This window comes from Scyliorhinus canicula, chromosome 15 (assembly GCF_902713615.1).
Source record: "Scyliorhinus canicula chromosome 15, sScyCan1.1, whole genome shotgun sequence".
Lineage (NCBI taxonomy): Eukaryota > Metazoa > Chordata > Chondrichthyes > Carcharhiniformes > Scyliorhinidae > Scyliorhinus > Scyliorhinus canicula.
In genome coordinates, this window is record NC_052160.1 from 14,673,759 (window position 1) to 14,697,851 (window position 24,093).

General features: G+C 47.9%; 1 protein-coding gene across 1 annotated transcript in view; it reads left to right on the forward strand.

Annotated features, from left to right (window-relative positions):
- Positions 1–7,452: 7,452 nt before the first annotated feature.
- Positions 7,453–24,093, forward strand: part of LOC119978086 (neuronal-specific septin-3-like) — a 400,144-nt gene continuing 383,503 nt past the window's right edge. The window contains exon 1 of the mRNA XM_038819476.1: positions 7,453–7,685. Within this exon, the coding sequence (XP_038675404.1) occupies positions 7,631–7,685 (55 nt within the window). The 5' untranslated portion in view covers positions 7,453–7,630. The remainder of the gene's footprint in view (positions 7,686–24,093) is intronic.

A 24,093-nucleotide genomic window follows, 5' to 3' on the forward strand; every position in this document is an offset into this window, starting at 1 on the left:
GAGCACCAAGAGATCACAGATGAAGTAAATCAACCAGAAATGACTCCAGAAGAGGAGTTCCAAGGAAGCAAAGAGAAATCAAATCCACCACAAATAACAAATAACCAACTTCACTGCAACATCAGATCATTCTCACAATCCTCAAGAAGAAACGCTCAATGAAACATCAGATACCACAAAGGACACTGACACCAATAACTTTGCGAATGACTCAAATTATCCACACAGAACAGTCATTGAGCGCAACAAGAACAACAAAAACCACAAGAAGCACAACAGAAACAACAACAACAACAACAACAACAAAAACAACAAGAAGCAAAACAAGAACAACAACAAAAACTACAAGCACAACGACAAAAACTATAAGCACAATGACAAAAACTACAAGAACAACAACAAAAACAACAACAAGAAGCATAACAAAGACAACAACAAGAATGACAAAAACAACAAGAACAACAACAAAAACAGAAACAACAAGCACGACAAAAACAACAAAAACAGCAACGAAAACAACGAAGACAGAAACGACAGAAACAACAATGAAACAACAACATGTACAACATGGTACAACTCTGCAAATGGAGGACAATGCAACAGTACATTCCAAAACAATGACCAGGGTGCAAACATACCATGGCATGACAACGAATCTCACAAATTCACATTTGCTCCAGAACAAACAAGCACACCAGCTTTCAAGGCAGATGACACACTAAATTGATACCACAAGCACAGAAAAAAGTCCACGTCAGTCAACATCAGTTGTTCGACCATTTGAACATCTTGTGATGACTTGTTGGTTACTTAAACAGAAGAACACTGATGACATTCACAAATAAATTACAATATCAACATCACCATGTCAACCACAGAAGAAGAAAAAAAACTCAACTGAATAAATTCATAAAGTTTGGACTCATAATATTTTTTATTAAGATTGGACTCAAATATTAATTGGCTTTGTACAATCATCAATATCAATACAACTTGTACACATCATCATGTATCTACCTGTTTTGCACAATGTTCTTTAACAAAGTACAGAAAATATGTAAAAAAGAAAAAAGGGGGATGCAGTGAGATGCATCACTGTATATACACAAGAGGTTAATGTCAACACACTACAACTAAGTAACCACTAGAGGGAGCACCAGAGATGTATATCATGGACAGACAGGAAGTCAGGGGGCACTCTTCACAGGAACGGCAGCTGGTGAGCAGGACACAGACAGACAGCTCAGATGTAACATATAATATAAGCGCCGGAGAGAGAACAAACTCACACAATAAAACATCTCCTTCAACTGTGAGACTATGAACTTTATTCATACATGAGGAATAATACAGAATCCATTTAGACTGCCCTTTATGAGTGAGAAGACCTTCTTCACTGGGTCTGCCATGCATACTTTTTTTTTAAATGAGCCGATCACAGGAATTACTACTATTCATTTTTTTCTAACTTGTGAGAGTGCACTATTCTATTTAACTGTACTTTTCCTTTAGTGTGCCTGCCTATGTGTGTGTAGGTGCATATATGTTTTTGTTCATATGTATGTTTAAGTGTATATGTGTGCGCGCGTATATGTGTGTGGGTGTATGTGTTTATGCGCATGTGTGAGCCTGTGTAATTGTGGGTATGCATATATGTTAATGAGTGTGTACGCATATGTGTGTGTCAGTGCGTGTCTGTGTGTGAATGGTGAGTGATGGAAGATTACATTTTTGGGGTGAATGCATGAATGAATAATCCTCTTTATTTAAACCCATGAAAAGCTTGCTGGGGTTAACCAAATTGTCCACATACTCAGGGGTTAAGAAACACACACTTCTTTATTTTGAAAAACACACTGCTTGCAAGCAGATAGGGAAGGGAACAGGAGACGCTGTAGTACTCACTCATCGCTGCCTGTAACAGGGACACACAATGAAAACAAACTGGCCAATCACAGTCACTAAATTTTAAAGGGATTATTGTTCCTATTCCATTTTGTAAGTCACATTCTCTACTACATAGTTCCTGGAACTAAACTAAACTTGATTCACCTGATGAAGGAGTTGCGCTCTGAAAGCTAGTGATTCAAAACAAACCTGTTGGGCTTCAACCTGGTGTTGTCATACTTCATACTGTGCTCACCCCAGTCCACCGCCGGCATCTCCACATCACCCTAAACTAAAGGATAGGCAGATAAATTATTGAGCTGTTGTAAGCTAGCCACTACAAGTGACCAATTGCGGGAAATCATGATCAGACCTCAGGGCGATACAGTGGCACAGTGGTTAGCACTACTTCCTCACAGCGCCACGGTCCCGGGTTCGATCCCAGCCCCGGGTCACTGTCCGTGTTGGGTATGCACGTTCCTCCTGTGTCTGCATGGGTCTCGCCCCCACAACCCAAACATATGCAGGGTAGGTAGATTGGCTACGCTAAATATGCCCCTTAATTGGAAAAAAATGAAAAAGCCACAATCTGACCTCTTTATTTTCCTCTCTTCTTCAGAGCGATTGCTTTGCAAAGACAATTGGCAGGATTCTCCGACCCCCCGCCAGGTCGGAGAATGAACCGGGGCCGGCGTCAATCCCGTCCCCGCCGTGTCCCGAATTCTCCGCCACGCGAGATTCGGCGGTGACGGGAATTGCGTTGCACCGGTTGGCGGGACCCCCGCGGCGATTCTCCGGCCCGCGATGGGCCGAAGTCCCGCCATTGACTAGTCTCTCCCGCCGGTGGGAATCAAAACACCTACCTGACCGGCTGGATAGGCGGCGCGGGCGGGCGCCAGGGTCCTGGGGGGTGGGGGGGGGGGGGCGCGGGGCAATCTGACCCCTGGGGGTGTCCCCACGGTGGCCTGGCCCGCGATCGGGGCTCACTGATCGGCCGGCGGGCCTGCGCCGTGGGGGCACTCTTTTTCTTCCGCCTTCACCATGGCGGAGGCGGAAGAGACCCCCTCCCCTTTGCTTGCACAGGGATGACGTCAGCAGCCGCTGACGCTCCGGCGCGTGCGTGAGCTTACGCCGGCCGGCGAAGTCCTTTCAGCCCCGGCTGGCATGGAGCCAAAGGCCGTTCACGCCAGCCGGCGGAGCGGGAACCACTCCGGCACGGGCCTAGCCCCTCAATATAAGGGCTTGGCCCCTAAAGGTGCGGAGACTTCCGTACCTTTGGGGCGGCCCGACGCCGGAGTGGTTCACGCCACTCCAACACGCCGGGACCCCCTGCCCCACCGGGTAGGGGAGAATCCCGGCCAATGTTTGTTTCCAGTAACCTGGTTAAGATAGCGTCTAAGCAACACTTCTTCAGTAGCATCTCCTGAACCCGTGACCCCCATCGCCTGTTTGGAAAGACGAGGGTAGCAGGTATAGGGGATATCTCCAGGTTTCACTCTAAGTCACATACCATCCTGACGTGGAACCATATCACCCTTTTATCATCGCTGAGTCAAAATCTCCAGCAGCACCATGAGAGCTCTTTCAGAACTCGGACTGCGGCTGTTCAAGAAGGTGGCTCATCATCACCTCCTCAATGATAGCTAGGGATGGACAATGTACTTTCAATGAGGAAGATCATTATTCTTTGCTTCTGGACCTAGTCTGGTCTTTTCATTGAGGATTGTGTCAATCATGTCAAAATAATATTATGTAAAATCACATATCCCATTGAGAAGCAAATGGTAATTATCCAGGCCTCTGCCGAGCAAAATAAAATTCTCCTTGTCATACACCATTGCCAGTCTGGTAATATTGCCAATCCTTTTCCATGCCTCAGTCAGTGTTTGGCATTTCCAACGTAATACTGCTGTGGCAGCAGAGCCTAGCGCCCAAGGCAAAGACCCACCATCTTCTTCTGAGGGCAGCGAGGGGTGGGTAGTAAGTGTAGCCTTTCCAGCATTTTGAGACTAAACAAACAAAACTCATTGCCGCTGTAACTTAAACAATTAGAAACCACCTTGTTCAGGTCAAAGCTGGTGAAAAGTAGACCGTGGTCTTTATTTTGTATCATTATGTGAAGGTAGGTTGTGTTGTTTAAATTAAGTGAACCCAATGATAACTATCATGCCGTACGCTTACCTTACTGTGAATTTAAGCAGCACATCCACTTGTCTCTGGCCTTTTGTAACCAGGGGCTGGATTCTCCGACCCCCCGCCGGGTCGGAGAATCACCCAGGGCTGGCGTCAAGACCGCCCCCGCAGTGTCCCGAATTCTCCGCCCGCCGAGATCCAGCGGGGGTGGGAATCGCGCCGCGCTGGTCGGCGGGCCCCCTGCGCCGGTCGGCGGGCCCGCCGCGCCGATTCTCCGGCCCGCAATGGGCCGAAGTACCGCCGCTGACTAGCTTCTCCCGCCGGCGTGGGTTAAACCACCTCTCTTACCGGCAGGATTGGCGGCGTGGGTGGGCGCCTGGGTCCTGGGAGGGGGCGCGGGGTGATCTGACCCCGGGGGGTGCCCCCACGGTGGCATGGCCCACGATCGGGGCCCACCGATCGGCGGGCGGGCCTGTGCCGTGCGGGCACTCTTTTTCTTCCGCTTTCGCCATGGTCTTCACCATGGCGGAGGCAGAAGAGGCCCCCTCCCCTATGCATGTGCCGGGATGACATCAGCAACATGCGCGGACTTACGCCGGCCGGCGAAGTCCTTTCGGCCCCAAGATAATAAAAGTTACAAGCATCCAGGCCCTGTGAAATTTCAAAAACCACAAACCCTTGAAACCACGAAACTTGTGGAAGCAAGCATTGTGAAGTTGATCAGAGAGATTGAGCTGTCAATCACACAATGCTTTCTCATGGGGAGCAGGTGTTTTCGTATTCTAATAGCTGTTATACTACGAGGATACCGGTTAGCAAAAGTCATTGGGCAAGGTCTTCAGGCCCTTCCTGCCAGTGGGATCTGCCAGTCCCGCCGATGGTGACCCCCCCCCCCCAGTGCAGCTGGTTCTCCAGTGGCACGTTCGGCAAACAATGTGAAATGCTGTTGAGATCAATGGGATTGGAGGATCCCGCTGTAAGCCAACAGTGAGCTGCCTCCGCCACTGAAAAACACACTATTGGGGGGACGGGGGGGGGGGGGGGGGGGGGGGGGGGGGGGGGGGGGGGGAAAGAACAGGAATAGTTAAGTATTGAGTGAGGGATAGGGAGTGGCAGGGCGAAGAGTCCTTTCTCGTCAACAGAATTCACTTCAGATACTGTAACATTCAAGAACACTGAACCACCAGGAGAAGGAAAAACATGTGCGACACACATACAAAAATACACTGACAAAGAAAGTGGATGAAAGTATGGGGTCTGGCCCGCAATGGCCTAATTAATCTTTAAAAACAGGAACAGCTCTTTTTGAAACTCAATTGAATAACTTCACAGAAGCGTGTGATCTTAGCTGAAATGGAATAAAGTGCTACCTTTAGCAGCTGATTATAGCCTCAATCTCAAAATATGGGCTTGTTGATGCCAGAGATATTAAGGAGTCAGCACGGAACACATTTTATGGCATTCCTATTACTGCTGTTTAAAATAAATGCCTCAGTTAAACAGCAGGGAGATGAATGACACACATGGGTTTATTTCCCTGCGAGTGTTGCCAGCAGTAATCTGTACAACAATGTGATTTATTTAGTGTCTTTAATGTAATCACAGAGCCCAAGGTGCTTCATAGGAACTGGGGAACCCTTGGTTTGACACCACTCCCCCCTCCCCCATAAGGAGGGATTATGAAGGGTGACCCATGGCTTGATTGAAGAGATACATGTGCTAAAGGAGAAAAGTGAGGTATGGGGGGGGTCATAGAATCCCCACGGTGCAGGAGGAGGCCAATCGGCCCATCATGTCTGCACTGACCCCCCCCTGAAAGAGCACCCTACCTAAGCCCACTGCTCTGCCCTATCACTGTAACCCCACTCAACCTTTGGACACTGAGGGACAATTTAGCGTGGCCAATCCACCTAACCTGCCATCTTTGGACTATGGGAGGAAAACGGAGCACCTGGAGGAAACCCACACGTGGAGAATCCGCAAACTCCGCACGGACAACCACCCGAGGTCGGAATTGAACCCAGGTCCCTGCCGTTGTGAAGCAGCAGTACTAACCCCTGTGCCACCATGCCGTGGGGGAATGTATCTCACAGCTTCGAGCCCAGGCCGCTGAAGGCGTGACCAATGGTGAAAGATTCACTTGAGGGATTGTGGGAGTGGGTTGTGGGGCAGGCGATTACAGAGAAAGAAGCCACAAAGAGATTTGAGAACAAGGTGAGGAATTTTGAAATTGAGGTGTCGCCCACGCGAGCCAAGCACTGTGGGGATTAGGGGGGAATGCGAGTTGGCACGGGTTAGGGCACAGGCAGCTACATTTGTTGGTGACCTCAAGCTTACTGAAGCTAGAATGTGAGAGTCTGGTCCTTGTGTGATAGATTTTAGCCTGTCTTGTTTTTCTCTGCTCTCCACCCCCACAAGAAAGTATGTACTTTTAAAATATGATTTTCAATATATTTGAGACATCATTATTAATATTATTTGGATTATTTAAAAAGTAGCTTTTCTTCCTTCTGTACTCCTGTTTTTTTTTAAATTTGGAATACCCGATTCTTTTTTTCCAATTAAGGGGCAATTTAGCTTGGCCATTCCACCTACCCTGCACATAGAACATAGAACATAGAACAGTACAGCACAGAACAGGCCCTTCGGCCCTCAATGTTGTGCCGAGCCATGATTACCCTACTCAAACCCACGTATCCACCCTATACCCATAACCCAACAACCCCCCCCTTAACCTTACTTTTATTAGATGGCCAATCCACCTAACCCGCACATCTTTGGACTGTGGGAGGAAACCGGAGCACCCGGAGGAAACCCACGCACACAGGGTGAGGACGTGCAGACTCCACACAGACAGTGACCCAGCCGGGAATCGAACCTGGGACCCTGGAGCTGTGAAGCATTTATGCTAACCACCATGCTACCCTGCTGCCCTTTCTTTTGGGTTGTGGGGGCGAAACCCACGCAAACACGGGGAGAATGTGCAAACTCCACACGGACAGTGACCCAGAGCCGGGATCGAACCTGGGACCTCGGCGCCGTGAGGCAGGTGTGCCAACCACTGCGCCACCGTGCTGCCCTCCTGTACTCCTGTTACCGTGGGTGGAAAAACTTGTGTGTGTTTTCAAAAATGGCAGTCCGGTTTCTTTCTGATCTGTGTTTCTCCCAACTGTACGTTCTGTGTTCAACCTCTGAAGTCTCAGTTGGGTCATGTGCTTTAAAGTTGGAGCTCAAACATCCCCCTCTCCCCTCCCTCCGTCGGGAAAACCTTTCCGATAGGTGGCAGCTGAGGCATGAATATGATCCAGCCAATCTGCTAATTGGGCTGGGCTACAACCCATCTGTGTAGGGAGGGCCGGACCATTTGCTTTGCATGTTTTTTTTAAACTGGGAGCTGTGCCTTGCATGCAGCTGAAAGCATTTGGCATATGTGGAGTACAGGCTCTCTTTCCAGAGGCAGAGAAAGAGAGGGAACCTCTGGGAGGACAAGGGAACGAACGGCCTGTTCAATCAGCTATTCGCAAACTTTAGATTAGCTCTTAGCCATCCAGTTTGTTAAACTTTGCTTCGACCTTTTCTGACACCCCTTCTGCTGTGGATAACGTACAGGATGTCGGAGCTCTCTGTCAATGACCACTTGGAGGGAATCCTGTCTGATTTTGAAGGTCTGTATTACAATGTGGAGCCCTGTACGTCTAACAGTGAGCTTTTAAAACTAATTCTTTTTCTACTTCGTATGTTATAAGTGAATATCAGCAAGTAAAAGACTTTGGTCTGATTACTGGCAAATGTTTGTGTGCGAAATGTGGACGCAAAGATGGTAACATTAAGGGAAATTGCTCATTTACTCTCATTGCATTCTCTAATCTTTCACGGCTCAGAAGCAATTAGTGTCAGGTTTATCTTTGCCTGGAGTGCTGGAATGTTTTCAGTGGGGAGATATGTGTTAGGGGCGAGCAGGTAAGAGTGGTGTGTAATTTGATGCTAACACTCCCTCCTGTATGGCAGCCAGATTTCTGCATCTCTTCCTAACCCCTTTTCACTCCGGCAGCCGAGCTCCCAAGCTCGCTCGGACTCAACACCATGGTCCAAAATACTGTTGTGGGTTTTGCTTTCCCAGCACTTCTCAACCCTGCGAGGTTTCACATTGTTAAACTACAGGACTGTGGCTCACTGTTGTCTGCTAGCTTTGATCTTGGGCAAAATTACAGCCTTTCAAAGGAATGGGGCAATGCTGCAGCCTTGAACGCAGACTTGCAAACAAAGTAAGGGATAGTATTACTACTTTTCTTCAAGTTGTTTATTGCGGTAAAACCTTTAGTGGCAATATGCTGCTGACCCTTCCTGTAAATTCATTGGCTTTCTACTGCCACAGGTGGATTTACCTTTGCCTCTCATTTTGGAAAGTGTGTGAGACATGTTGAATAAAGTTCATTCTCCTGTATTCTCTCTCTGCTGGAAGACACAAGAAATCTTCACTTTTCCACCTGATTCACTGAGAATTTGATACGAAATGCCGTATGCATTCAGCTGCTAATCTGAGGTTATGTGTGACATGTGAATTATCTGCTTATTAGGCACTGGTGTCTAACACAGGTATGCACTAACTCATGCGGCCCCTGGACATTTCAAAGTTGCCTCTGGGCATGTTCCTGAGTTGCCATTTCAGATTAGCCTGCATTATCTCTCAGACAGCCCATCCTGTTCCCATCGGCCCTCGGCAAACCTATCTGAAATAAACCCCCAGGGTTCTTTTCAAGAGGATCTTTGCCAGTAGTCCGTGAACACAGAATCCCTACAGTGCAGAAGGAGGCCATTCAGCCCATTGAGTCTGCACCGACCCAGGGCAGCACGGTGGAGCAGGTGTTAGCATTACTGCCTACAGCGCTGAAGACCCGGGTTTGATCATGGCCCCGGGGAACTGTCCGTGTGGAGTTTGCACATTCTCCCTGTGTTTGCGTGGGTTTCAGCCCCACAACCCAAAGATGTGCAGGGTAGGTGGGTTGGCCATGCTAAATTGCCCCTTAATTGGGAAAAAAAATAATTGGGTACTCTAAATTAAAAAAAAAGAGTCTGCACCGAACCTTGGGAAGAACATCCTACCTAGGCCCATACCCCTCCCCTTTCCCCGTAAGCCCGTCTACCCTTTTGCACACTAAGGGTCAATTTAGCATGGCCGATCTACCTAACCTGACTGCAGGAGGAAACCGGAGCACCCGGAGGAAACCCAAGCAGTCACAGGGAGAAAGTAGTGCAAACTCCACACAGTCACCCAAGGCCAGAATTGAACCCGGTTCCTGGAGCTGTGAGACAGCAGTGCTAACCACTGTGCCTTTCTACATTTGGAAAGAGTTGAAAGATTGGTAGGATTAGCCCTATCTTAGTAAAGTGGAGGGTGTCTGTTAACTTTGGCTTTGACATTCTCCACTCTCCTGCATTCAGGCAAACCATTGCATTAGAGATACTGTGTAGGGTAGGGGTAGCAAATGCTGAGATAATAGCGCTGCTGTATGCCCATCTGCGGTGAGGTAGACAACCTTGTTCTCGGAGGATTGGTTGGAAGCCAAGTCTGGGAGATAGCCATTCGGCCCGTGGCATTTCCTTCATTAGCACAAACGAGCACATTTCAAAATAGTGGCATTTTGGGTGGGATTTGGGGTCATGACAAGCTCTGTCTAAATGTATTCCTTTCTGGATGCTCATCCATTTTGTACACCGTCTCTTCCACCACAATCTCCAATCATATCATGAGCAGCCACTGTTTTTACGAAGGTGTGAAACAGGCGCAGAAGTAGGCCCTTTGTCCCCTCGAACCTGCTCCGCCATTCAATAAGATCATGGCCGATCTGTTTGTGTTCTGAATTCTACGTTCCTCATCTATCCCTGATAATGTTTGACTCCCTTGCCCAATGAGAATCGACCCACCCCTGCCTTAAAAATATTAGTGGCTTTGTTTCGGCTAACTTCGGAGGCACGGAGTTTATCTCTGCGTATATTGTCCCAAACACTTCGCACCCCATTGAGCAAGGTGTTTCCTGGTATGGATTCTGAAGTTTTCCACTTTTATACGTTTTCTTCAAGGGCTTCGAACTGAATAATGCAGCTTTAACTTCTCAGAACCATTTTGTGTCTTATAAACTTGACAATGTTTCCCCATTCTCTGCGAGTTTCCATTTGTCAGTTTTTCTGTAAGAATGGTCAAGCTTGAGGTTTAATAATGAACCTTTCCGTTAATGCCTTTCCGTTAAAGTAAATCAAGAAAGAACAACCTTGTTCTATTTATTGGGTGGGATTTTGCCCCCCCCCCCCCCCCCCCCCCCCCCCCCCCCCCCCGCAGTGTGGTTTACAGTGATAGAGGTGGTCCGCCATTGGCTGGCCGCGGGACGTTCCTGTCCCACCGCTGTCAACACGGCTTCCTGTTGTTCACTTCCTCTTTTGTTTCTCTTACCTCAATCTGTTTTGATGAGTCTGCCTCTTGATTCTCGAGTGCTGCGTAGAAAGTGAAGGGACAGCCCCCAATGCTGTTCTTGCCAGCTGAGTTAATGGATCCCGGCAGAGCTATAAAAATAAACAATCTGATTCTACGCTTTGACGTTCCAGCGAGCTGTCAATCACAATGCTTTTAGCAGGCAATGGAATGAGAATTTCAATGTAAATAATCCAATTCAAAGCATTCAGACTCCTAGTCATGCACAGTGACTTGAATACTTCAAAAGGCAATGAAATCGTGCAAACCACTTCAAAGGTTTCCACCACTTTAAAAGCAGAACTTTCACCTTCATCTCACAGACTGTTAAACCTGGCATTCTGACGGACCAATTAAATGGTTTAGGCGTACAGATGGGATCACTTTCACTTTATTATGAGAAAACATTATTTCTTATATACTGACATACTGTTTAAAGGGGTGCAAATAAGAACACTTTCAGTTTATGTGCAACTGTCTAGATGGTATTGGGGTACAGATGAGCACGTTTTCACTTTATTTTGGGAAAATGTTAACTTTTACATACTGACTGCTTAAAGGATTCCAAGGCTGCCGACAGGGAGAGCAGGCAAAGGCACCCCATCTCCAGAAAGACCCCAGACTTGAACTCCATTAGCCCAGCATGAACCCCCACCCCCAACCCCACCTCGGCATGCTGGTGATAATTGTTGGGAGGGTACTTGCCACCTTGCCAACCCTCGGACTGCAAGCCACAAGGACCAGGCTCCTCGATACTTCTAGCAATTCACACCAGGGACTCACGGCTGAGAGTGAGGGGATGTGGGGGTGCAGACCATTCCGCTTGGTTTGTGAATGGGGCTCCCTGTCTGCCAATGATATGCAAAGTAGCTCTAATGGGCAATTTGCATGGTCCTGCCCGTTTGGGGCGGCAAGCCCGGCTGGGCTGTCGGTACACCCGCTAGAGCCGGTGGGGTGGGCACGGAGACTTGCAACCGGTTTGCTGTCCAGCATGAATCCTGATTTTGCTCCACTGCGGGATTCTGCGCCCGATCGCGATTTCAAATTTTAGTGGCGGGGTAAAGAGAATCCTGGCCATTGCTTCCTATCTTTCGGGATGGGACACTAAAGTGAGGTCTGGTCTACCCAATACCTGGAACTAAAATGTTCCGTTGTACTATTTTGAAGAGGTGCAGGGGAGTCTGCCTCCTGACCAATATTTATCACTCAATCAATAGCAGTTCAAAATAGATTATGATTACATTGCTGTTTGTGGGAGCTTTCTGTGCAACGGGTGAGATCATATCTGGTCCAGTATTGGTCTCTTTATTTGAATAAGAATGTGGTGGCATTGGAGGCAATTCAAAGGAGGGTCACCAGATTGATTCCGGGGATGAAAGGGTTGACGCATGAGGAGAGATTAAACAATTGGGACTTATACGCGCTGGAGTTTAGAAGAATGAGAGGGGATCTAATTGAGGTATATAAAATACTAACTGGGATTGATAAAGTGGACGTAGACCAAATATTCTCCCTTGTGAGGCAATCTAGAACGAGAGGTCATGGATATAGGTTGAGAGGCAGTAGATTTAGAACTGAGTCGAGGAGGAACTACTTCTCGCAGAGGGTGGTGAATTTGTGGAACTCGCTACCCCATAGTGCGGTGGAATCTGAGTCATTAAATGGTTTCAAGAAGGAGATAGATAGATATATTTCTGGTGATAATTGGGCTGAAGGGATATGGGCGACAGGTGGGGAGGTGGATTTGAGACCAATAAGAGATTAGCCATGATCTGCTTGAATGGCGGAGAAGGCTTGAAGGGCTGAATTGCTCCTAATTTCTATGTTCTACGTTTCCTACATTATGATAGTTGTTCTCCAAAATGTTCTTTGTTGGCTGTGGAGAGCTTTGAGACGTCCTTAGGTCATGTTTATAAATGCAAGCCTGTTTTCCATAAGTAACGCTGCTTACTGATAAGCCCAGCAATACCCTGGCAATTTGTACCGATGGTGATATTGCCGTAACCTGGGGATGAGAGAAGATGCGGATAAATGTTTCTCAATGAACTACGCAGTGTGGAAGGGTGATCTGAAAACTCGGTGAAAAATACTCCTCCCAAGACACATTCCATTACTCTTTTTTTTTTAAAGCAACACACAAGATGTAGCCAGTCAGCTGTACTGCTGATGGATTGGGAAAAGCGGTGAGGTTGCAATGCAAACACGTCTGATGTTTCATTGTATCAACCCGAGACATGTGGACCTGATTTTAACTCCGTGGAAGTGAATGGATTAAAATTTTGCCCTCGATTTGCGCGAGATCCGCTTTTTAATAGACAAAAGGGTTCATCCTCTGTAAAGAGAATTTAAATAAAAATATTTACTTGTAGGTTACAGTGGAGGAACCAGGAGCCTTTGGCGGCCGAAAGGCTGACCTTTCCTGATTTGGACATTCAGCTCTTTCCACTTGACGTGGAACGTCTGTAATCGGATAAGTGGGATGCGATTGGTAGTACACTCAACCTCCCCCCAGTCACATGGTCCTGGGTGGCAGTGTTTGATCACAAAACCTAAGGGTGACTGGCACTCCAGTACCGAGGGAGTGCAGCACTGTCAGAGTTGCCATCTTTCTGCTGAGCTGACCTATCTGCTTCCTTGGGTGGATATGAAAGACCCCACCGTCTTGGCCAACATTAATCACTCAATTAACATCACAAAAACTTTTTTATAACCGTTCATTCCCACATTGCTGTCAGAGAGAGTGTCTTGCTGTAATTTCCCACATTACAACATCACTAACTTATTTTTGAAAAAAAGGACTTCATTGTCTGAAAAGCCCTTCAAGATGTTTAGCGGTCACAGAAAGCTCTAAATAAATGCAGGTCTTTTTTTTTTGTAAAACTATTTATGATTACCATGATGTGTTTTTTAAGTGTTATTGGCTGTGAACAAATTGTGCCGGTCAATGCAAAAGGCATCTTCAAAAATCTAATCCAGCGATGAATATCTTTCCACCGTGACCTTCTCACTGTTTGGGTGATCTGAGTGTTACTTGTACAGAGTTTTTATTATGTTGTATAACAATTAGGGTAATTTTCTTGAGGCACAGGGAAAAATTGCTGGTGCCTGAATCATTTCTATTCATTAAAACCACAATGTCCAGAGGAACGTTACGGAAGAAATTGTTGTTTGTTCCTGTTGGCTGTGACAATTTAGCGACAAAGTGACTCGACGCTGTTTCACAGAATCATAGAAACCCTACAGTGCAGAAGGAAGCCATTCGGCCCATCGGGTCTGCACCAACTCTCTGAAATAGCACTCCACCCAAGTCCACTTCCCTGCCCTATTCCCAGGATCCCTTGACCTTGCATATCTTTGGACGCTAAGGGGCAATTTAGCATCATCAATCCTCCTAACCTGCTCATCTTTGGACACTAAGTTCAATTTATCATGGCCAATCTGCCTAACCTGCACATCTTTGGACTGCGGGAGGGAACCGGAGCACCCGGAGGAAACCCACGCAGACACTGGGGGAGCGTGCAAACTTCCCCAGTCACCTGAGGCCGGAATTGAACCCGGGTCCCTGGCACTGAGGCAGCAGTGCTAACCACTGTGCCACCGTGTCTGTCAGAGAAATGAACGCGATACCTGACTTCTAACTGGTAGAAGGTGATGTTTCAGTCAATAAATCATTATAGATGAAACTTTCTCCTCAAGTAATGAAAAAGGTAAATGTTACTCGGTTTCGGACAGAGCGGCACGATGGTGCAGTGGTTAGCACTGAGGACCCAGGTTCGATCCCAGCCCCGGTTACTGTCTGTGTGTAGTTCTCACTGTGTCTGCGCGGGTCCCACCCCCACAAGCCAAAGATCTGCAGGTTAGGTGCTCGGCCACGCTAAATTGCCCCTCAATTGGTAAAAATATAATTGGGTACTTTAAAAAAAAATGTTAAGTTTCAGATATGCAGACTAGGATCAGGAGTAGGCCACTCAGCCCCTCGAGCCTGCTCCACTATTCAATAAGACTAAGGCTGGTCTGATTGTATTCTCACCTCCACATTTCCACGTTCCCCCAATAACCTTTCACCCCTTGCTTATCAAGAATCTATCTGGCTCAGCCTTAAAAATATTCAAGGACTTTGCTTCCACTGCCTTTTCAGGAGGAGCGATCCAGAGACTCACAGTCCTGTGAGAGAGAAAAAAATTCTCCTCATTTCTGTCTTCATGAATTAGCCCTGCTGCCTCACGACAGGTTCGATCCCGGCTCTAGGTCACTGTCCGTGTGGAGTGGGTTTCGCCCCCACAAACCAAAGATGTGCAGGCTGGGTGGATTGGCCCCGCTAAATTGCCCCTTAATTGGAAAAAATTAATTGGGTACTCTAAATTTATAATTTTTAAAAAAAATCTCTGTCTTCAATGTTTCCAATAGTGGCCCCTCGTTCTAGATTCTTACTCTTCTAAACCCCAGCGGATACAAGCCTAGGCTGTCCAACCCTTTCTTATGGGACACCCCACCCACTCCACCTTTTAGACCAGTAGACTCTCTATGAACTGCTTCCAACAAATTTAAAGGGAGATCAATACTATACACACTACTCCAAATGTGGTTTCACCAAAGCCCTGTACAACTGGAGTGCAACCTCCCTACATTTGTATTCCATTCCCCTTGTGACAGACAATACCATTCTCTTAACTTGCTTTCCCAATTACTTGCTGTATCTGCAATACAACAACTGGGGCAACCAGATCCCTCTGCGCCTCAGAGCTCTGCAATCTCTCTCCACTGTGCTTCCTGCCAAAACAGTGAGGTAATCTTTATTGATTTAGGCGTGCCTGTTATACACGCATAAAGAATGGTCTGGAAAGTTTGTAATCCTTTCCCTTGCATTGAAAGAACTATATAATCCTACACCCATTTCCCTGAAGTGTTCCTTCTTTTGTTTATCCTGTGCGGCCTCCAAAATCGGGCTCATCAAAATCCGCTAAGATTTAACATTTGTCAAACCACCATGCAAAAACATGTCCCAGGAGTCCGCAGTAACCAACCAAAAAATCCTCATGTCTCCATCACTAGACTCCACTCCGTGTGACCGTTGCTACATAGTCCGCGTGTGTTTGCATGTATACTGTTAAAAATATTTCATTTGTCATTCAATTTCATTGGTTTGCAATACTCAAATTAAGTTTCACCGCCAAACACTTCTTTGAAACTAAAGTGTACGGAGTTCTTTGCAAATAGTTTAGTGCTTTGCTCTGTTACTTTTCACCAATCATTCCATCTTGTGCAGGATAGGGGGAGCTCAAGATATGATTCGTTTTCGTACAGCTTTGTGTGACCGTTTTGGTCATTGCACTGCCCCATCTAGTGGACAGGATGAAAACTGACGAAACAACCTTCTTTTAAAAAATGGCAGCTCCCACATTGTGACCATAGTCATAGGGATGTTGGGTAGAATTTTACACTATCGTGGGGGGAGGGGGGGGGGACATGATGCAATGGGCACTGTTCCTGGAGCCTATCCACTCGACCTCCACTGCAATTTTACTCGGAATGCGGGAGGTATCAGGTGAACCACCCGTCCTTGGGTCAAGCCACAGAAGGGCTTCTTCTAGCCAGGCTGTAATTTTCTAGTCAGCAGGTAAAGGAAGAAGCCAAGTTTGAAGCCTGCCAGGTTTCACTCCAGAGGCTACTGGCTTTGAAGGGGGGATTACATCTTCTATGGGCCACATGTGAGGCCCCGCAACATCTGCCTCGTCCACCTCTCTCCACTCCTTCCCCAATCCCCCTCCCTCAACAGAGCATCTCCGTTCTACCCCCACCTCCCACTATGGCCTATGCAACAATACAGTCCCCACTTCCCTCTCTGGCCCCTGGCAACAATCCCCTCCACATCCCAAAATTATCCATCTGGCTCCAGTGATAATCTTCACGAAGGACTGCTTGCAGTACTAGCGGTGGCCACTTTTTCTGGTGGCACTGGTGGGGCAAGATAGCTGCCATCCATCTGATTGAGCGACAGCTCTCGGTGGCGGATCGACCTCCCCAGGCAGAGGTGGAAGTCTCGCTCTCGGACTCTTAACGAACCCTTTGGCCAAGGGGGCGGGAACTCCTGGTCATGGGTTCAGGAGGCAGCCATTTGTCCCATCCAGCCTATCAAGCCTTTTGGGGCCTTACAATGAGATGACAGCACACCTGAAGCGTAACCCTGAATATCTGCCTTTGTTCCAGATCCCTCCTTATCCTCGGTTAATAAAAATCTATCCATCTCAAATTTAAAATTAACCTTTGACCTTGCATCAATGGTTGTTTTGTGACAGAGAGCTCCAAACTCCTGCGTGAAGAAGTGGCTCCTAATTTCCCTCCTTAAAGGTGTAATTTTTACACTATGCCCCCGGTACTGGATTCACCAACCAGTGAAAAAATGTTCTCAAAAGCAAAAAAGAAGACCAGCAGTTAGATAAAAGGGGAGTCAAAGATAGTTTACTTCCTACTCGCGCTCAGTAACAACATTTCCCAGCCGGGACCATCCTGAGACACGGGCTTTCTCGTGGGGCTGGCTTTTCTCTCGGAGAATTAACGAGCTCGTACTCCACGGGGAGATTAATCGGGTTGACCCCGACAGTTATAACCGTCCCAATGTGCTTTCCTGTCAACAAGTCATTGAATCATAGAATTTACAGTGCAGAAGGAGGCCATTCGGCCCATCGAGTCCACACCGGCCTTAGGAAAGAGCACCCCACTTAAGGCCACACCTCCACCACATCCCCGCAACCCAGCAACCCCACCCAACCTTTTTGGACACTGCATAAACCTGGTCTGTATTTTGGAATGCACACTGCAAAGCGAAAGCATTCTTATGGAAGAAGATTTTGGGAGTGGAGTTTGGAAACTCTTATGTGATCATCACCTGGGGGGGGCGTCTGAGGAAAAATCCACGCACATTAACTTGGGTTCAGAGCGGAGTGTGTGTATTTGACCTATTACGATTCCAGACCAGAGCCCAAAAGTGGCTCGGATACAACACCAAAACACCAATATTTTATTTCATTGTGTAAGACTGTGCGAAAGAAATACTTCGCTCCAGCGGCGATTGCACAAGAAATGGGGATTCGAAAAATGAAATGAAATGAAAATTGCTTATTGTCAACAAGTGTCATTTGCTGTTTGGCGCATGCTTGCCACTGTTACAATGTAAGAAACACGGCGGCTAATGGGCGCACAGCAAGATCCCACCAACAGCAACGCGGCAATGACCGGGGTCATCTATTTTTTGTGATGATTGTGGGATAGACGTCAGCCACGATGCCAGGAATAGCTCCCTTGCCCCCCCCCCCCCCACCCCCAAAAGAAGTGCCACGAGATCCCTTTTGCACGTGCTAGAGAATAAGGGCACAGTCTTGGTTTAATGGCAAGGAAGGATATTAAAGGTTTTGGAACGAAGGCAAGTAGATAGAGTTTAAGATACGGATCAGCCATGATCTCATTATGTGGCGGAACTATGGGGCTGAATAACCTGCATTCCTAACCGACCAATATTTATGTTGCTTAGGCTCCACTGGCACCTATCAAGGTGATAAGGCATGTGCATAGCTGCTGTTCATTAAAGCTTCCCTACTGAGAGACTAGAATGTAAACAGAGCATAAAACCCTTATCAGACCCCGTGCCTGGAGTGAGTTTCATTGCTTGCCTCAAGATTTAGCATGTTTTTGATGGGAGCTAAACATTAAACTCTCTTCTCTAGCTGGCTGTTATCAGCTAGTGCTCGGAATATCATTGCTGCTGGAGATATGTTATATGAGGGATGAGATAGGAACCCAGCATTCGAGGATGATTTGGGTTCAGGCTTTCTGAAGAAAAGGCTGCTCTTTTCTGAGTGAGCATTTTGGCTCTCATTAAATGGAGAGTCGGCATTGTTGACCCCCCCCCCCCCCCCCCCCCCCCCCCCCCTCCCCCGGGTGGGTGATCGTTTGTTTCTCTCTGCTTTTTAAATGATTCACGTCTGAACAAATGGTTGTATTTACAGGGATCCCCCTCCCTGATTACCTCCATTTTCAGCTCCTATAATGGAAGGCAAGGCAAACACTGAGTGCACAATTATACGCTTGATGGGTTAAAGAGAGATTTCTTCCCTGCATCCAAATGAGTTCCCTTCTCTGTCCCTTGTAATAGATTTGTTAGATGTACCCATACAAGGGAAGATACAAATTGGGAGTAAACAGATTACTGTACACACGTTGGTAAAACATCAAATTTGTGTCTCCTGCACCCTTGGTGGACCAGTTTTCTCTATTGAATCGTTTTGAATGTTGAGCAGGAGTAGGCCACTCGGCCCCTCGAGCCTGCTTCACCGTTAGTAAGATCCCGGTTGATCAGATTGTATTCTCAACTCCACTTTCCCATTCCAGCCTACCCCAATAACCTTTCACTCTTTTGCATCTCAGGAATCAATCTAGATCTGCCTTAACAACCTTCAATGACTCGGCTTCCACCCACCTTTCGAGCAGTGAGTTCCGAAGACACTCAATCCTGTGAGAGAAAGAAATTCTCTTCACCTCTGTCCCAAATTGATCCTTAGTACTAAGAAAACATTATCTCCACATCGAATCATAGAAACCCGACAGTACAGAAGTAGGCCATTCGGCCAATTGAGTCTGCACCGGCTCTCTGAAAGAGCCCCAATCTAGGCCCACTACCCTGCCCTGTCTCCGTAATCCCACCTAATCTCTGGCCACACTAAGGGGCAATTGATCATGGCCAATTCACCTAACCAGCGCATCTTTTGGCTGTGGGAGGAAACCGGAGCACCCAGAGGAAACCCACGCAGACACTACGGATGCTGTGGGGCAGTGCTGTCGAGTTACAAATGGGACAAAGTGGAACAGTGTTGCGAGAAGGTTGTGGGTTTGGGACATGCCGCTTGGCGCCTTGGCACAGCGCTTCCTGTAGATGGTACACACTGCAATCGGGGTATGGTGGTGGTGCAGGCATTTGCCAACTAGGATAGCACCTGCAGTTTGCTCACGTTTATCATGTTGGGAATGCCGTTGTTTACATAAAGTGTGTGTTTTGCTTGCTCTAGATGACCCCGATCACAGGTTTTCACAGAAATTAGATTAAATTACTGAATATTATCCTCAAAACACAGGCAAAGATGCCAAAACCCCAGGTAACAGAAAGTTAATATGTATCGATGGCCCAAACTCTGTGCTTTGAACAAACAAAGAACAAAGAAAAGTACAGCACAGGAACAGGCCCTTCGGCCCTCCAAGCCCATGCCGACCATGCTGCCCGACTAAACGATCTTCTACACTTCCTGGGTCCGTATCCCCCTATTCCCATCCTATTCATGTATGAGATATTCCATAGTCCCACTTGGCTGTGCGGCGATTCAGCATTCTGGTACCAGTACAGCCAAATGTGTTTGAATTCAAATGTTCGACATGTAAGGATCACAAAGAGGCCTAGTTTCATGCTTTGAAATTGGCTTGCGTTACCTATTCCAGACTGCACCAAATATGGTCTTACGGCATGGTTAGTAAATACTTGGCTGCGTTACTGCTTTTGAAATCAATCTTAACATTTTAATGGTGATGGACTTTTCACAGAACTAATACCTCCTCAGAGTAAATAAAATTGCATAACACTGATGGTTTGGCTTTGGACAGAAATTCAGACCCTTTTAAAGTTAAGTAACACACACATATTCATTCACATTTAACTATTTCCCTGGAATACAGGTTGCAACTTCAGCCTTACTCCGTGGGCTGACGAAGGGGTTTTTTAATCCCCCAGCGTGAGATTATCATATTTCATTTCGCGATATTATGAATGTTTTGAATCTTTTCCTACTGTAGCCTCCTGGTGCCCACTTGCTGACAATATTAAACCCGGGTAGCTTACAAATCGATTGGTTCCCGCGGGGTCAGAGTTGACCACGTTAAAGTCGACCTGAAGGTCTCGTCCTCAAGCGGGATATTTTAAATTCTCCAGGACGCAGCAAGGTGTTGAATCGGCAAGGACACCTCATCATTATTTATGGGGTACGTCAACGTTTAAATAATCTCGGACTCTCTCTTGTCTTCTTTTGCGACACCTTGTAGAGCAGATGAACAGGTTTCACACTTGGGAAAATGCTGGCTGCAAAATCTCAGAAGAGAGACTTGCATTTATATAGCGCCTTTCCTCAGGACATGCTGTTACGGCCAGTTACGTACCTTATGGTTCCTGTTGTAATGTAGGAAATCATAGAATCCCAGCAGCACAGAGGTAGGCCATTCGGCCCATCGAGTCTGCACCGACCCTCTGAAAGAGCACTCTATCCAGGCCCACTCCCCCGCCCTATACCTGTAACCCCATCTAACCTGCACTTCTTCGGACACTTGGAGGCAACATACCTTGGCCAATCCAACTAACCTGCGCATCTTTGGGCTGTGGGAAAAAACTGGGGCACCCGGAAGAAAACCACGCAGACATGGGGAGAATGTGCAAACTCCATACAGTCACCCGAAGTCACAATCAAACCCAAGTCCCAGGAGCTGTGAGGCAGCAGTGCTAACCACTGTGCCACCATGCCTCATATCAGCCAGGTTTGTGCACCGCAAAATCCCGCAGATAGCCACAGCTTAATGGCCAGGTCCTCTGTTTTCGTGATGCTGATTGGGGAATAAATCTGTGCGAACACACCGGGGAGAACTTCTTTGACGTACTGCCAGCCAATGAAGAGGGCAGCTGGGGCCTTTGTTTAATGCCTCATCGGAAAGACAGCACACGCATCAGTGCAGGTCGTCCCTCTGTACTACACTGGAGATGCAGGACGTCCCTGTGTACTGCACTGGAGATGCAGGACGTCCCTCTGTGCTGCACTGGAGATGCAGGACGTCCCTCTATACTGCACTGGAGATGCAGAACGTCCCTGTGTACTGCACTGGGGATGCAGGACGTCCCTCTGTGCTGCACTGGAGATGCAGGACGTCCCTGTGTACTGCACTGGAGATGCAGGACGTCCCTGTGTGCTGCACTGGAGATGCAGGACGTCCCTGTGTACTGCACTGGAGATGCAGGACGTCCCTCTGTGCTGCACTGGGGATGCAGGACGTCCCTGTGTACTGCACTGGAGATGCAGGACGTCCCTCTATGCTGCACTGGAGATGCAGGACGTCCCTCTATGCTGCACTGGAGATGCAGGACGTCCCTCTATGCTACACTGGAGATGCAGGACGTCCCTCTCTACTACACTGGAGATGCAGGACGTCCCTCTATGCTGCACTGGAGATGCAGGACGTCCCTCTCTACTACACTGGAGATGCAGGACGTCCCTCTATGCTACACTGGAGATGCAGGACGTCCCTCTATGCTGCACTGGAGATGCAGGACGTCCCTCTGTGCTGCACTGGAGATGCAGGACGTCCCTCTGTGCTGCACTGGAGATGCAGGACGTCCCTCTGTGCTGCACTGGAGATGCAGGACGTCCCTCTATGCTGCACTGGAGATGCAGGACGTCCCTCTGTGCTGCACTGGAGATGCAGGACGTCCCTCTATGCTGCACTGGGGATGCAGGACGTCCCTGTGTACTGCACTGGAGATGCAGGACGTCCCTCTATGCTACACTGGAGATGCAGGACGTCCCTCTATGCTGCACTGGGGATGCAGGACGTCCCTCTATGCTGCACTGGGGATGCAGGACGTCCCTGTGTACTGCACTGGAGATGCAGGACGTCCCTCTATGCTACACTGGAGATGCAGGACGTCCCTCTATGCTGCACTGGGGATGCAGGACGTCCCTGTGTACTGCACTGGAGATGCAGGACGTCCCTCTGTGCTGCACTGGAGATGCAGGCGTCCCTCTGTGCTGCACTGGAGATGCAGGACGTCCCTGTGTACTGCACTGGAGATGCAGGACGTCCCTCTGTGCTGCACTGGGGATGCAGGACGTCCCTCTGTGCTGCCCTGGAGATGCAGGACGTCCCTCTGTGCTGCACTGGAGTGTCAACCCAGATAGTGCTCAAGTTCTAGAATGGAACTTGAACTCGCATAAAGGCGGCACGGAGGCGCAGTGGTTAGCACTGCTGCCTCACAGCACCAGGGACCCGGGTTCGTTTCTGTCCCATGGGTGACTGAGTGAAGTCTGCACGTTCTCTCCGTGTCTGTGTGGGTTTCCTCCGGGTGATCCTAATTTCTTCCAGAGTCCAAAGCTGTGCAGGATAGGTGGATTGGCCATGCTAAATTGCCCCTTAGTGTCCAAAAGTTAGGTGGGGTTATGGGGTGGGGTGGACAGGGAGTGGGCCTAGGTAGGGTGCTCTTGCGGAGGGTTGTTGCAGACTCGATGGGCCGAATAGCCTCCTTCTGCACTGTAAACTCGATGATTCTATGATTTTGAGGTGAGATTGACACCAGCTGATGTTTCGGTCAGAAAGTGGCAGCAGTTTAAAGGGAAATGCTGTGAGGCGCAACATATTTTAGCACTTCTGTTAAATCTTCCATTAGTTGGTTGTGAGATTCCATCTGTTTCTAACAATGCAATCAATCTTCGCTTCCACTAAATCACTTTACTGAATTGAATAAAATACTCCGAGGGGATCAGCTACACTGATCATTGGAAGGTTGGGTCGAGATCTCCGGCCATATCGGCTGCATGTTCTACACAGCGCCTGAAAAGTAATTCTGCAATACTACAATACAACTGATCATCGCCTGCTTCTTCTGGCAGCCGGTAAGTCTGATACTGTGGGGGTGATTCTCTGACCATTCCCGTCCGGGGTGGGGATTGGAAAATCCTGCCCTGTGTGTTTTATGTCACCACCCATCCCTATCCCTCTGTGTGGCCCAAATATATTTCAAGGAAATGCAGAAATCTCCTGTCAATCTGTTGGGAGTCACAGAATGGAAAAGGCACAAAAGGAGACCATTCAGCCTCTTGGGACTGTGCTTGTCTTCTGGAGGAGCAATTTACCTTACCCATTCCCCCAGCTTCTCCCCGTAGTCCTGTGCATTCTTCCTCTTCCGATAATAATCCAATTCCCTCCTCGAAAGCCTCGATTGAACCTGCCCACAGCACACTCTCGGGCAGCGAATTCCGGATCATCACACCTCACTGTGTGAAAAATGATTCTCCTTGTGTTTTCATTGTTTCTTTCACCAATTACCCTACATCAGTGCCCTCTTCATTTTTGATCCTTCCCCCAGTGGGAGCAGTTTTTTCCTATCTACACTGTCCTCTCGACCTCCAGTCTTACCTCTATAGCTGAAGTCCCTCATCCAAAAAACAAAGCACAGCAACAGGCCCTTCGGCCCTCCAAGCCTGTGCCAACCATGCTGCCCATCTGAACTAAAATCTTCTATACTTCCTGGGTCCGTATCCCTCTATTCCCATCCTATTCATGTATCTGTCAAGATGCCCCTTAAATGTCACTATCGTCCCTGCTTCCACCACCTCCTCCGGCAGTGAGTTCCAGGCACCCACTACCCTCTGTGTAAAAAAACTTGCCTCGTACATCTCCTTTAAACATTGCCCCTCGCACCTTAAACCTATTCCCCCTAGTAATTGACCCACCCTGGGAAAAAGCCTCTGACTATCCACTCTGTCTATGCCCCTCAGAATTTTGTAGGCCTCTATCAGGTCGACCCTCAA